This window comes from Poecilia reticulata, linkage group LG21 (assembly GCF_000633615.1).
Source record: "Poecilia reticulata strain Guanapo linkage group LG21, Guppy_female_1.0+MT, whole genome shotgun sequence".
In the NCBI taxonomy this organism is placed as follows: Eukaryota; Metazoa; Chordata; class Actinopteri; order Cyprinodontiformes; family Poeciliidae; genus Poecilia; species Poecilia reticulata.
The window spans coordinates 12,072,037-12,087,789 of record NC_024351.1 but is presented as its reverse complement, the minus strand read 5'-3'; the positions used below and the strand labels follow the sequence as shown (position 1 = coordinate 12,087,789).

The 15,753-nt window shown below is 39.2% G+C and overlaps 1 protein-coding gene across 2 annotated transcripts; it reads right to left on the bottom strand.

The window, feature by feature from the left end:
* Positions 1-2,005: 2,005 nt before the first annotated feature.
* cnr1 (cannabinoid receptor 1) lies at positions 2,006-6,062 on the bottom strand. Of its 2 annotated transcripts, none has more exons than XM_008397447.2 (2): positions 5,674-6,062; positions 2,006-5,006 (listed from the first exon to the last, which is right to left on the bottom strand). In XM_008397447.2, exon 2 carries the CDS (start codon positions 4,959-4,961, stop codon positions 3,567-3,569), a length of 1,395 nt encoding a protein of 464 aa, XP_008395669.1. In that variant the 5' UTR covers positions 4,962-5,006; positions 5,674-6,062; the 3' UTR covers positions 2,006-3,566. The 2 variants fall into 2 exon arrangements, with proteins under 2 accessions (XP_008395669.1, XP_008395668.1); XM_008397446.2 differs by having other exon boundaries at positions 5,669-6,061.
* Positions 6,063-15,753: the final 9,691 nt, after the last annotated feature.

Here is a 15,753-nt window from a genome sequence, read left to right as displayed (position 1 = left end):
CTATCACCCACTCACTGAAGTCACCAGCTGAGCAACAGGTGATCTACAATCACTAATAACACCACGTGATCCCGTGCTACACCTATCCACAACAGCTAACTTTACCTGCATCCAGCAACTTTACTCAGTCGGTTAGTTTGGAGGGGAAGCTGTGAAAAGTTATTTGCGTTGTGCTGGTTTGTTGCCATGATTCTAACACAAACCTGCATAGCTCTGCACAGCAGCAGCAGGTGTCCTTCGCTGCCGCACAAGTCTAAACCCAGCGCGGGCGTCGTAGCGCTCATGTTGCGTTTAAAGGCGGCTCGGAAAAACAGGTTACCACATGTTAACAAGGGATTAAACAGTTTAACTGCTGATAAAAGTGAGAGAGGACACAAATATGGGAAGTATGAAAGCCCCTACTGTATCAAATAGACATAGGAATAACAGAGAGTTGGCCAGTCAAAAGTAAAAACCCAGCGCATATAGTGTCCATGTTTTTTTTTTCCATCCAGATGGCTTCCCGCGCCCCCCTTGCAATGGCACGACGGCCCCGTAGGGGGCGCGCCCCACAGTTTGGGAACCTCTGCCGTATAGAATAAAAAAGTCTATTGTATTGTGCCATTTGGAGATCATTTGGGGACATACAGTAAATCGTGCATCGCTATTGGATGTACTTTGTACTATTCGAATGTGTGCATCACCTACCTGGTATTGGTTTCAAATATTTTATGTTGTACAATTTGTACATTTGTGTAATAAGTGATTTTTTTTTTTTACTCTTTGTTTCAAAGTGAACCTGCAGATAATTTAATATTTTCTCTGTGTAGTTAAGCAAGCAATACCTTGGATTTATTTTTATTATATATTTATATTTATTATTACCATTTATAAAATTTTATGTGTAATCCAATTCACTGCTGTTTTTGTCCAGGTTACTATTTAAATGCAACTACTTAAATGCATTTTAAGTAGTTCTACACTTATTGTTGAGTGCAATTTTTGGCAAATTTACCCATTTCTGTGTGTTGCATACATATTATTTGATAAAATGTCAAACACATACACTAATTACTATATATAAATAATATAAAATGAATAAAATTACAAATGGAAGAAACTTTCTCAGTGGGATATTTCATATAACTGTATTTATAGTTGGAGTGCTTAATAAGCTTGCAAAAATTATTTTTGTAGTTTACAGCATTATTGTTTTTCTAAATTAGATGAAATGTGGTCGCCTAAATCTCTTTACAAATTATTACATTTATTAATAAATGTTACATATTCTGGTTAAAAGAACAGAATAATTGCTACTTACGGGAACTTTCAGCTTAATATGTTTCTCAAGAGAGGAGTGCTGTAAATGTCAACACTCCCAAGAGTTGAGGTCGATAGTGAAAAAGCCCCAAATTTCCTAACATTAAAAGCAGAACAACATTGTTGCTTTCCTGTTGTGCCCTACAGCAATATAAATAATTACAAATGTAATAAGACATCTAAAAAAATTATGAAATATGTGCTATGTGAACTCAATGAAGGCTGTTGTGAAAAATTGTTGCTCTGTTTGATTTCTGCCAGAGTAAAAAAGAAAATCACTAAATCTGTTATTAGTGTTATCAGCTGTTATTAGGTATTATTTAAGTCTAACTTAAGTGCAGAGCTGTTAACGGTTTCTTTTTTCCCTTTTGTTAAAAATGCAGAGAACATGTGCATCAACAGATGTTTCAATTTTCCCTCAGTAGAAGGAAATGGCAGATGGTGCACCGTGCAGGGAAGGTGGAACAGTAGTTTTACTTATTTATTTATCTAAAAATCTGTCTCTTTTTAGATGCTGAGAAGTAGAAGTAATGACTGCAAAGATGCAATATTTCATCACCCGCAAGGGGGCAGTAAAGCATTATTAATGACTGAGTAGCACAGAGCTTCGGGCCTTGTGGTTCTTCTGTCAGCATAGAGCTCAGATGTTCCCTCTTTCGTCAGTCATTTTCCTTTTGTCAACTAATCAAATCAAACACCTGCAAGCAACATGACACCAGCTGCAACTTTATTCAAAAGTTTTAACACAGCAATACCAGAAACACTTGACCGAAGGTGATTTTGAAGTCATAGATTCCTCATTATGCCACCAATGTACATAAGCCACAAGTTGACATTTGATCTTTAATATTTAAAATTACAAGAGCCAGCAGAAGCATATTGATAAACAGCTGTCTGGAAAACTTCACAATGAGATAAATGTTTACAGAACAATTCTGCAGTGTGATTTCTAGATTAAAAGTTCTACATCATCTATCAGAAAAAACCACATCGTTGCTATGTTGGATTATCTAAGGTCAGTTTTGATCTTCACATAAGTCTTACACACAAACTTCCATTTAAGTTACAAGCTACTGACCTTTGTTTCTTTGTTTTGAGAGGTAAAAAAATTAACAGCAGTTATTTTTATGTTATTCAGAGTCACGCCAAAACCAATTCAACAGCCCCTGTGCATTGGTTTCTTTTGTTTTATGCAACAGTAGCACTAAGAAAAATTCACTGCAATGATCAAAAGGCTTTAAGGTTGGAACAGATCACTAAGTCACAACGTACCACACATACATACAAGGCGGAATCCGATAAAATTAAACATTTGACAGAAGGAGCCTTAGTCTGAAAACCTTTTTGGTTTCCAACAGTAGTGACCAGCACTCTGTGTTGTTCTCTTTTTTCTTCTTTTTTTTTTTTAATCTTTCAGGCTTTAAACAAAGAAAGCTTGGCGTTTCAGTTGACTTGGCTGAATAGCTGAACTGGAACACTTCATTTGCAATTAAACACTGTACAGTTGTTTGGTACATAACTGAATAAAGATATTTTACCCTGCAAGAGCAGGCAGCTGGTAAAGAAATCACTTTACCACCGAAAAATGAGATTTCGTAAATATATTTTACACCTACAAGTCCGAGTTGATATTTCATGGTTTATAACTTTACCTGACCTTTCATTTCTCAAAAATATCTCTCCACACATTGATCATTCTCCGAGTGATGTCAGAAATTATACAATTCTGGAACAAAACAATCAGATTTTTTTTTTAAATTCAGTTTCAAAAATGCATTTATGCAACATGAAGCCTATAGGAAGTCAAGGCTCTATGATTTGTAATACGTATGGTTCGAGACACATATCGAGTTCTACATGACACTGTAAAACATCTCTACTTAGAAATTGCAGTAGCCCCTTATCCCATAAATGAAGATAGAGTTTTTCAAAACCTGAATTCACAGTACAAAAATATAATATGCCTTTGCTGACTGGATATCAAGAAGTCTGTGGCAAACAGCAGACTTATGATAGTCTTTCCAAGTCCTTTTCAAATTGCAAGTCCCTTCTATGATCTTCCAATACCATTTGGCACTTTGGCACTCTATGCACTTATCCACCAAAATAAAATTATGGAGCCACTAAAGCATCTGTGTGAGGATGAGAGTCAAGAACTTTCAGGAGAGGACTTTTCTGGAATGCCCAACCTTTGCTTTTCATGTGAAATGGGGTTGTTCAAGGTCGATGACATTTACACTTCCCTCCCCCCCGCCTTTGATGGCTAATTAGACAGCTTCAGCAGACGTTTCCGTCGACACAGACATTGTTACTTTGGCTATTTTCACAGTGGTCTTCACGCAACTCTCTGCAGCCCTGTTGGCAGAAATGTTGGCATTTCTGTTCTGGCAGTCCGACTCGAGGCTATTGTCCAGCTGCTGGGAACTGCTCCGGCAGATGTTGCAGGAGCTGAGGAAGGCACGCCGCAGGTCCTTGCTCCTCAAGGCGTAGATGATGGGGTTGACAGTGGAGTTGAGGAGACAGAGCATGCTGCAGAATGCAAACACTGTCTTGATGTCATCGTCCATCTTCCAGAAGAGGTCATACACCATGATGGCAAGCAAGGGACCCCAGCAGATTACCAGCACCACCAGGATGAGGACCAGGGTCTTGGCTAAACGGATGTCCATGCGTGCCTGATCAGGGCGCGTAGTCTGCACTTTAGTCCCATCTGCTGAATAGATAACGAGACTCTTCTGGGAGGCGCGACTTAGCATGCGCACAGCGTGGTGGTGTGCCTTCCACAGGATGTATATATAGGCGTAAATGATGAAAATAACCAAGACACTGGTCAGGAAGATCCAGAACATCAGGTAGTTCTCATCAATCAGGGGGAATATGTCTGAGCAGACTGAGTTGAGACGTTTACAGTTCCAGCCAAGCAGAGGTAGCACTGCGATGATGATCGAGAGTGTCCACATCACGCTGAAGGCTATGACGGCCTTGGTTCGAGTTACAATGCGCCTGTAGGCAAGTGGCCGGTGTATGGAGATGTAGCGGTCAATAGCAGTGAGGAAGAGGCTACCGACTGATGCCGTGAACGATGCAGTGACTCCACCCAGCTTGAAGAGAAACACATTGGGGCTGTCCTTCCTGTGGAAAACATGGAAGTCCAAAAAGCTGTAGACAAAGATGACGCTGCCCAGGAGGTCAGCCACCGCAAGGCTGCCAATGAAGTGGTAGGACGGACGGCAGCGCAGGGTGCGGGACTGCAGTATGACGCAGAGCACCACCAGGTTCTCCAGCACTGTAAAGGTACCCAAAGTCAGAGACATCACAGCCACAGCAAGCTGCTGGCTGGGAGTCAGGATCATGAAACACTCCATGTCCATAAAGTTCTCGCCACATTGTATATTATTAGTCTCATCTCTAAATGTGGTCCTGTTGCCAAACAAGTCTGTGGCATTGGTGGGGAAGAAGGGGATGCCCTTGAGGATGAGCTCTTCATCTGTAGGTACCTTGCTGCGGAAAGCAGACAGGGGCTTCTGCATGGACAAGCTGCCCTTTAAGTTCAAGTCATTGATGGGGTCATCATAGTTGGCGTCGTTGGAGCCTAGGTACTGCAACCCAGATGTAATAGTCCGGAAGGTGGTGTCTGCCACCCCATCGAGCACAGATTTCATGGCTGTGTCTGAGGATAATACTGCAGTCTGAGATGACGGAACAACCTACAGATTGATAACAAAAAAATGTTAGACTTTTGAACATCTCCATAGCCCTGAATAAAACATGTTTTTTCTTTGGTGTGTTTGCAGAAGTCCAGCCTTTGCCTCTGATGCAGAAAGATTTAATTTACAAAAAAATAACCTTCACATAATTACAGCATTTCACTGCAAATGTTTGACATAAAAAGTCATGAAGCTACTCAATAATTAAAATCCAATTTTCAACTAATCTGGCTCAGTTTTTGATTATGCATACAGTAGATAATTTCTTATCCATATGGACTTTAATATTCAATAGGCACCTATAGGCAATCAGCGCACATAAACACATTAAAACACTTTTTTATAACTAGAACAACTTAAACAAACCTAGAATTCTTTTACATTTGGCTTCTCAAGCTTGTTAGTATCATTCACTAAAGTGCCTAAATGATTTAGAAGAGCAATTTTTTTGCATTTCCACTATTGGTTTCACTACTGATTGCAATAGTAAAATTTAGTATCAACATTATTATTTATGTTAAACTCTTACTAAGATATAATTGTGCGATATTTCTTTAAATATGGAATTTAAATTTATTACCGCTAATATAACAACAAAACCCTCAAAATCCCCCTGCTACTGTTATTTCGAGACAGAAATGAATGAAAGTGCGTTTCTTTACCTTACATAATTCTTTCAAGTGTGCAGAATCGCCCTTTATCGCCGTGCGTAAATCCGAGCCAGAAGCGCATTGCTGAACCACAAAAAAGTCTTAGATCTCACAAAGAAAAAAAACAACAACCAGCCATGCATTTAATTAGCAATACTATTTTTTTTTCGGTTTTATCCCTTTGTTTTCAATTCGTAATGCAGCTGAAGTTTTTGTGGGAGTCGAAGTTGTCACCCGGAGTGCGCGCCTTCTCTCTGGAAACAGGTTGGAAGTGTCGATGCTGCTGCTGCTGCTGCTGCCTCCAGCGTCTCTCCAGCCTTTTTCTTTGTGTCTTCACTCTTATGAGGCGCAGCTTCTCCGAGCCCTGTCACGTGTTTTCATATATAGAGCTTTGTCTGCCCAACCCATGGAGCTGCCAATCGCTCCATGGCGCATAGGAGCGAGGCGAGGCACACGACAGCGAAGGCTTATAGATAGAATATATTTAAATTCTCATCACTCAACGTCGAGGGAAAACTGCAATAAAACACAAAAACTGCGCGCAGAGGGGGGGAAAAAACTGAACGCATTTGTCAGCACCAATATGTTGCCGTTTTTATATTAAATTACTCGATATCACAAAGTGAGTTTAACATAAATTTTATAGTGAAGGAGAAGAGATGGCACACGTTTTTATCTTTGAAGCATACAAAACAGTTTGACAAGGTAACAGAAAGGCTGACATGATTATTCTGGTATTGATTGAACTGAGTCGCCATCAGACTGTTAACCTTCCTCATGTTATGATGTAGACACGCTGCCATCCAGGTTATATTTTGTCATACAGGGGCTTCAAATCACACCTAGACTTCCTTTCATGCTCCTTGAAGGTGTTTTACAGAGCATTTTAAAGAAATTCAGCCATGGAGAGTTTCAGACTGACAGGAGGTGATAGATCTTGACCAAAAAGACTGAAACACAGGATAAAAGTGGCTGAAAAAAATTGTTCTATGTAGGATGGCTTGGACCAGCCTTGTATCCTCATGGCCTTGGGAGCTGTTGAGTTTGCTAAAGCCAAGCATGTCTGTATTAGGAAAAAAAAAGAATCAAAAAGAACCTCAGGTATGGAGACATTTCAATCGGACATTGGGCAAGACAGGAAGGAAATCTAAAATATGGTGAAACACATGGACTCCAGTGCTCAGACTTTGTCAAGTTGTAACAAAAGCATGATTGACTGAGGAAAAAAGTTAAGGAAACCATCTACATTAAACAAACTCCTCCCACCCCCCAAAAAAGAAGCAAAAAACCCCCAAAAAACAATACAACATAAAACACAGAGTACCCTCAGTGACTTGTTAAATCTATTTTAACAACTGAAGGTGAAAGGGAAGGTCAAAGACATTCAATACACAAAAGAGGGACAGTTTATTCAAAAACAAACCTCTGAACAAAAACAGCACATGTCTGACCAAAAACAAAGAAATATGCAGCTAATCTTACAAGGTCAGTAATTTCTACTCTCTGAAGAGATGTGATGATTCATGGATGCTGCATCATGTTTTCACACCAGCATCTCCGCTCCACTGGGGAAACTGGACACACAGCCACCTATCAGCAAGCTCAATCACAGATCCAACAATTAAGAGTCAGATCCTGTTATGAATAAGAACAACAAAGAGTGGGCCCTAACACAAACAGATCAAAGTCAGTGAGTATGAATGATCTGATTTCCATGTATTCAATCGTGTTTCTGCAATGTTGACTCCACTTGACAAAGTCTGCAGGGTGTTGATGAAAAACATGGGAGCTAAGTGACTTTTTTTTAGAGGAAATGAAACCCAACAGATGGATTTCTTGACATTTTAAAGCCACAGACACAAGACAAGAATGTAAAAATGACTCTTTGGGATTTGAATTAGGCCATGATTCAGTCAGCATCGCAGGTGCAATTAACCAAACAACTCAGGCATGGCTGCTAACAATGGCTGATGTGAATAAAATGTGTCTTAGATAAAAATAAAAATAAAATATCTAAGACACTGAGCCAATAATAATTTTTTTATCCATATATACTCTGAAAAACTGCAAATGTAAGAAGATCGCTCGCTTGTTTTTATAAATGAGCAGAAAAAACATGTTTTTCTTTCTGTCACACCTTGTCTGGATGCTGATAAAGCTTCTTTCAATGATTCAAACCAGCGTGAATGCCCTCGTCCTCGATTGCTGAGTCTGACACCTCCTGCAGAATAAGTGGCCAGTATACGGCTTTGTCTGAGGAAACATTAAAGCAGTGAGAGGAGAGAAACTCAGGGTTTCTCACCCCATTCGAAGCTTTGATGCACTGAACATAAATAGCGCTGGAGAACATCACCCTCAGATGAGTCTCAGTCTGGGACACACCAGTGCCTCACAGCAGCATCGTTTCACTGCTGGTACCATATGTTGTCTCCTGGGTTATGTTTACCACATTTCTGGGAGTGTCTGCAGATGGGCCATTAAGTGGTTTCATGCAATTAACTTTATTGGCATGGAAGTGGAGCCTAAAATCCGACTAACAGTTGATGCAATGTCTGTAAAAGCATTTTTCTTAGCAAAGAAATCTATATTGCCTTAATGTATATTTTCTGTTTGTGAATTAGTGCCCCTATAAGATTTTTACACTATTGCATATTGCAGGACCAGCACAACTTCTCTATTTAGGTTTCTCATTACTCAAGAGTTGGTAAGAAAAGCCTGGTTGGATGCTGTCAGGCTCCAACCAGACAACATCCAACTGTCTGGCATCCAACTGATGGTGGTCTTTGCAACATCACTATCTTTGTATTCACACAAAAACTGCTCCTGTCTAAGGTGAAAAGTCATTGTGTGCTTTTATGAATGCTTAAATGCAGTATGAGTGAAAAACAGAGTTTGCAAAAGTTGCGATACGCTTTGAACTTTTCTAACCCTTTCTGCAAATTTAATCCAAATATTCAGTGTTTTCATTTGGGATTTTATTTACTACAGTAATACAAAGTAGTGGGATATTGTGAAGCTAAAGAACATTTATAATAGCTACAGCTCAGCAGAGTTTGGTTAAAGAGCTTTTTGTGAAAAGCAATTTTCAAGTCTTGCGACTGGTTGCCAATTGGATTTAGGTTTGGACTTTTCATAGGCCCGTTTTAATCTAACTGATTCCACTGTAGCTTTGGCTTTTTGCAGATTTCCTGTAGGAAACAGGAAATCTGTATCTATCTCCATCAATCTTCCCATCAGCTCTGACCTACTTTCCTATAAATGCAAAAAAAAAAAAGTATTTCTAGAACATAATTCTGCCACAACCATATTTCATTATTAAAATGATGGGTGATATCTAATGTTTTGTAGTCTCAAATACACTTTGCTTAATGTGAAAGACAATCCTTTAACTTATTTACTGTGAAGTTCTTCAGCTTCACAATATAACACACTCCTTTGTATCACCATAGTAATTAGAATCCCAAATAAAAACAAAGAGAAATGTGTTAACTTGACACCTAACCACAAAAACAATGCAGAAACCCCTTCCAAAAATGCCCAAACTTAGTTTTAAATCAGCTTGTTAGTCACACAGCAGTTGCAGACTTCGTAATGTCCAGCACATGGGGCGGTTAGACTTTTGGGCAGCAGGTTGGTTCGCAAAACTCACTGTTGTACTGTGACAATTTTCTCTGACTTGCTTGGCATGCTAACCCGTGAGTTAGCAGTGAGTGATGGCTGAAGCGAAGCTTGAAGCCATCTGCGTTTCAGTTGTGGTACATAACATTTTGTCCTCCACACTGACTCACTTTGAATCCCTGGATAAGAAGAAAAAAATTTAAAAAATAGCTCAGGGGAGAGTAAACCATGCAGAGTGGAGGGATGTGTTGTGTGATTTCCAGAACAGCTGTAATTTGACTATCTGATTGCTGCTGAGTGTGAAATGTCAGATGCCCTGTATTCAGAACACCGTGCCCTTTTAGCATGTTAATATGCATGGATAGGGGGGAGAAAAAACCCTCTATTTTCCAACAAACTAAACTTGAGAAAAGCAACAATGTTCACAAATACTGATGAGTAACATTCTATAAAATTGAATAAAACTTTACGAGCTACAACATTTGAAATAAATTCTATTACCTAGAAACAAGAATTTAATAAATTTTAATCTATTTTAGGCTAAATTGTTACAGTTTCACCATCTGAGTGCCCCTTGCTTTGAGCGATGCAGATTGGAAAGAAATCTGTGTTTGACTTAGTAAAAGTCAAAGTAAGCCTTTTGGTGAAATTCTGCACAGTGCCAAGAAGACGTTAATATATTATCTGATTCATGTTGTTGTTGTTCTGCTCCTCCCTCCGTGCGGTTGCCACAGCACGGCAGCCTTTCCCGCTCCACAGCTGCATACACACAGACTGGGCAGATGTTTAAGAGCAGATGTCTTTCCTGACACAAACCCCTTTGATACATCCTGGGAAGGAAAACCTTTTAAACTGGGGCCCTCTGTGAGTCCTGTATAATATCTCACTCATAATATCTAAAGATAAATCTCTAATATTATAGTAAGTTCTAATTAATGTAAAACAGGAAAGGCTTAACCTTGTTTAATGTCGATGTTTTTATATGTTGCTCTGTTGTCATAGCACACCCAGAAAATGTTTCCTGACTTTTTATTCATCTCTGTATAAAACCGCCAGATGTTAAAAAACTGTTTATCGGCAGAAATGCATTTATTGGTTACATCACTCTTGTTTTGTTACAGCGGATGTGTTATTTTACTTTCAAAGTTCATTTTTTGCTTATTTCACATTTCCATGTTTAAAGCAACATTTGCTACGTATTATAATGAGTATGTGCAGCAGAGATATCATGTTTTATAAATTTGCTGTTGTTCATATCCACTCCTTTCTTCCAATCAGAATTATAAGAACAAATACTGATAATAACAACAATAATAAAAATGGCATTCGCTGTTGCATCATGGTGGAGTGAGCCTATTATTGAGCGACTGTGCCTGTCCAACATGTGGGTGTGAAGTGTTGTCCAGAGTTGTCATTAACTTGGACAACATCCTCTCTTTTGACACGTCCATCAGAGAGTTCAGTTCCACCCCCTCATTACTGGCCCTGCGAATCAATTTCTCCAGCCTGTCTGCGTCCACCACCCTCAGCCTTCAGCTGAGACGATGGCACATCATCGAACATCTTGAGCACTAGCTGACAAATGAAAAGGTGGCCGTCGTCTGAGTTAAGGGAACATTGGCCGGTACTTTACTACCCACCATCACATACTGCTCAGTCACAGAAGCACCTCAGCAACAGATTGATCCTCTCGGTGCACACAAGCCTCCCAGAGGAAACCATTAACTCCCTCCTTTGACAATTGCTGGTTTAATTAATAATGCCTGAACTGAGCGATTATGATTGTAATGAAAAGAGAGCGGAAAACACCATCTATTCGTGCTTATCTTTTCTGTTTTATTGCAACATCAACAAGTGACAGAGGAGTAGCACTCGTCACCCCCTTGTGGTGTCATGCAGATGTAGCAACTCAACTTAAACTAATTGTACTGTGCATGTTGTGACACTGTTATGGAGGAGGGCAAAATTATAAAAACATGCCTGCTACAAAATACCTCACTTACTTGTTCTTGTATATAAACCAGCTGGTGCTAGAGTTGTAGCACAGCTAGTTCTCACAGGACATTAAAATGAGAAAAGTAGCATTGTAAAGCTTCCATGCGTCAGTGTTTTAAACCTGGCTTTGGGGGGGAGCCAATAGCAAATGGATAGCTGATCCCAGGGGCAATGGAGGAAGGAAAGGCAAGTCAGAGGGGTGAGGAAGAGCAAGACTATGTGTGCATTGAAAAGAAGAAGAAGAAGAAGAAGAAGAAGTTGTGAACAAGTTGGAGACAGGAAAATTAACCCTGAAATCTGGATCAATAATCACTATCAGATAGATAAAATGCAGTTTGATATACAATATCTGGACACTGTATCTATTTTCAGCAAGATGTTACAAACAGTATACGTTCCAGGACAAAGAAATAAGACAACATTGTCTTATTTTCTTATTAGTATTAATTTTGGTAATATATAAAAAACTGTAAATACTAAAAAAAAAAAAAAATAATTCTTGGCTTTATATGTTCATCTAAGCCTCGTTTCCTTTTGAAACCCAAAATCCCTGCTCTCCTTTAGATGCTCATTCTTTCACTTAACAGGCTAAAGCAGTTAAGTTTAATCGAATCACCTATGCATGAGTCAACTCCTCTGAAAATAGGCCACCAGCATAATAAGACTTTTTTTTTTTTTTTGCCAGTAAGCGTTTTTAACCATCTTCAGAGCTCATTTTTCATCCTGTGGCATGCTCATAATTCTTGAAAACGCTGAGAAAACTCTGAAGACAAATATGCAGCTGTCTCCGGTACATCCGTAAATAGATAAACACAGCTGTAGCTGCAACGTGACAAATAATAGTTTACTCCAGTGCTACAGTGAACGTGGTGAACCTGTGTTTGTTTATGCAAAACAAAGGACTACCACCTCCAATTTGGACGAGCCCACTTGATTAAAGATGTGTGATGAATTAAAATGATTCTGAGCAAGGACAAGGTCGTGTTCTACCTAAATATTAGTAAAGAGATGCTTGGCTGCAGAAGGACATCATTGCTGAAATAACGTTCCCTGAATATTTGGTTTGCTGATTAGATCTGGTCAATTTTGGAGGATTCAAAGAAAGTGATTCAAAAGGAAATTACTTCATTATATGAAGGATCAACACACAATATGCAGAAACTTTTTTTAATGATTCATTGGAAAACAACGGGGTGAGTGCATTGTTACAGTCTGCACACTCTATTTTAAACCCCACTTTGTCATTTTACCTTGGTGAAAAATAGCTTTTCTACATGTAAAAAATGGAATCAATAAAAGCACCAACTGAAGGCAGAATTGAAGTTGCAGGATTTATTAGAAAACAGCACATCAACAACAACAACAAAAAAATACAGTGTTTATTTATTTTTTTAACAAAGTTTAGTGGTAAAAAAGTCAATTGGAGAGTCAGAGGAAATGTAGAATGAGCACAAAAAAAGGCAAATCAGCATTTGTTTATCAACATGTCCCTGCTAAAACGTATGAAATGCATTAAAGTCTGGGCGTCTCACTTGGTCGAACACCGCAGCGCTCTGCTGCATGTGGACCGAAGATACAGGCTTTTTGGAGCAGCCTCATACACATTTTATGAATCATAAGTCAGAGCAACTGGTGTGGCTGAACATGCTTCACTCCTGGCTGGAAATGCGAAACGCAACGAAAGACCTACGGCAGCTCTGCTTTTACATCATGTCATTTCACGGGAGACTAAATCGAGTCGTATTCTGAAGGCAAAAACAAAGCAAAACAAAAACATACTAATTAAGGGTGAAAAAAATAAAGATTTATATTGTTTGGGGTGATGTTAGGAAAATCTTTGGGCTGGGAAAAGAGCAAAATAAAAAGAAATGCAATAAGACATTTAAAGCTGGTTTATCTGCTTGAATAATTTCACTTAATGCGTTTTCATGCAGCATGTTGACATGACGTGGCTACAGAGAGCCCTTGTTACTGAGACAGAAATGCCACTTTATGCGGGTTTTTACAAACGAGCAGACAGAGGTTTTAAAAGACAAAGGAGCGCAGAGGCACTCGTCTCTGCTCAAAGGGAACGTCGCAAACAGACTCGTTTATTATTTCTGTCTAGACTTTAAAGAACAAGGAGGTGTGACTGCAGAAAACAGACTATTCAGCATTCTGCAACTCGACAGTTGATACCGAACTCTGTACCCACCAGAGAGACAGAGAAAAAGGACGGAGCTGTTATCAGCTGCCCAAAGTGTTTCTGATTGTAGGTGCCACAAAAAAATAATACGTTTGTCTAAAAGCTTTGAATATATACACACTGAAATTGTACCCATTTTTCTTGACATGAAAAAAAAAAGAAACTCAAAATTAGTCAGACTGGATAGAGCTTGTTTGTTTCCACATATTCTCATGAGTTTTAAGCTTTGACTAGGCCATTCCATCACATAAATATGCCTTGTTTTGACTCACTTGCTCAGGTCATTTCCTGCTGGAATATGAACTCTTACAGACTATGACAGGTTTTCTTCTAGCTCCATTATCATCCTTCCCAACCCTTGTTTAAACATAATTATTCACACAGCATAATGCTGCCAACTACACGTTTGACAAACAGCAGAGACGAGAGCACTTTTCTACGCATTTCACACTACTTATTGTTGGAATATTACATAAAGTCCCTAAAGAAAATACACCACAAGTTTGCAGTTGTAATTCAGCAAGATGTCAAAAAGTTTCTAGAATAAATACTTTCACAAGATGCTGCATCTTTTTACACAACAGTTCCTGATCTTTTTCCTTGCAGCGTGTTCCAAAAGAGCTGAGGTGAGCAAAACCTGGAAGTTTATGTGTGAGCCTTGTGTTTCTCATTCAAATTCAAAAGTATTTCAGAATGCATTCATGCACAGTGTGAAATATAAGCAGTTAAAACGTATGCTCTGCAGCAGGTGGAGATTTCCTCTCATGTGGAAGTTTGTCGACGTGTTATTTCACCCATTTCACCTGGTATTTGAATATTTGAGACTGAGCGTCCAGTGCTGAAGAATATTAAAGTCATATATAAAGTCATATGCGACTGTGGCACCTAAAACTAATTCGGAATAATAAATTAAGGAATTTCAGCTCTTCCTTCTCTGTTTAATCTGTTTTCACTGAGATTATTCTGAAAATCACACCCTTTGATTTCCTCAGGACCATTCATGCTGCGCTTTGTACTTTAACATGAAAAATAAATACATGAAAATCTCCAGAAGATTCCTCAGGAGGCCTCCAGAGCCGGCTAAATTATTGACTACCTGACAGGTCACAGTTTGAGAGACTAAAGGCTTCCGTGTCTGAGGCAGTGGTCAGCGGCAGAGGAGCACTCCTCGGGGAATTTCAATCTCACCATTTCTCTTCAGCCTACAAGTCCTGTTATCTACTGAAACACTCCGATGACTCAGATGTTTTGCACAAAAAACTAGCGAGCCACCTTGCGACACGATGTGGGGACAGTCACCTCATCTTTATTCTCACGTCAACGGCGTTGATGTGGATTTCAGAAGGACCTAGAACAAGACGAGCACAGCTTTAGTTCTGGGACAAAAGGTGGAGGTGATGGACAAAAGACACTGCAGAGTTCACTGGCAAACATGGGATTCAAACGCGACTCAGCGGTTGTTTACAGGAGCGATTTTACTTCTGGCTGAGCCAACAGTGACCTCCTGGTTTGTGTATTTGTTGGGGTTGCAGCATCAAAAGCAGTGTGTCAGTGAAACTGAACAAACTCGGTTAAAATTAGACTTTCTCTGTGTTGGGGAGCGAAAGAAGCAAGGTGCACAAGCTGCTGCGCATAAGAGACCTCACCGCACACTCTGCGCAGTATAATGATGAACCAACGGAGCACAATCAGTCTCCTGACTTCTTCAAGTCGACTGCAGTAAGAGTCGGTGCAGGATGTCGTTCCTGTCGTTAACAATCCTTCAAAATTCATTCCTCTGTCACTACAAGGCTCACCTTTTTGATCAAACGTGCTCCAATTGTTCCTATTTTCAAAATAATTCCTGGGCTTTAAAATAATGGATAACTTAATCCTCCATTTTGGTATTTTTATTCCAATTTCTGAATGAATTCAATAATAAATCTGCAGCACAATTAGGTAATAAGCCATTGTCTTATATAGTGAATTTTAGTCATTTTTTTCTAACGTTAACGGATTTATAGTCCATCTATATTTTTTTTGTATTGCATAATTTTGCAACACAGCAGTCATCTGTAATCAAAGTAAAAATCTTCTTCAGATTTCTGGATACAACTTGCTCCTTTAACTTAACATAACTTTCCCTAAAGATTATTTAATTATTATGTTTTGTCATATTCTAACCACTTTTTAATTTTACATGGAGGACATTAGCCTTACAAATGTCCATCCATCCATCCATCCATCCATCCATCCATCCATCCATCCATCCATCCATCCATCCATCCATCCATCCATCCATCCATCCATCCATCCATCC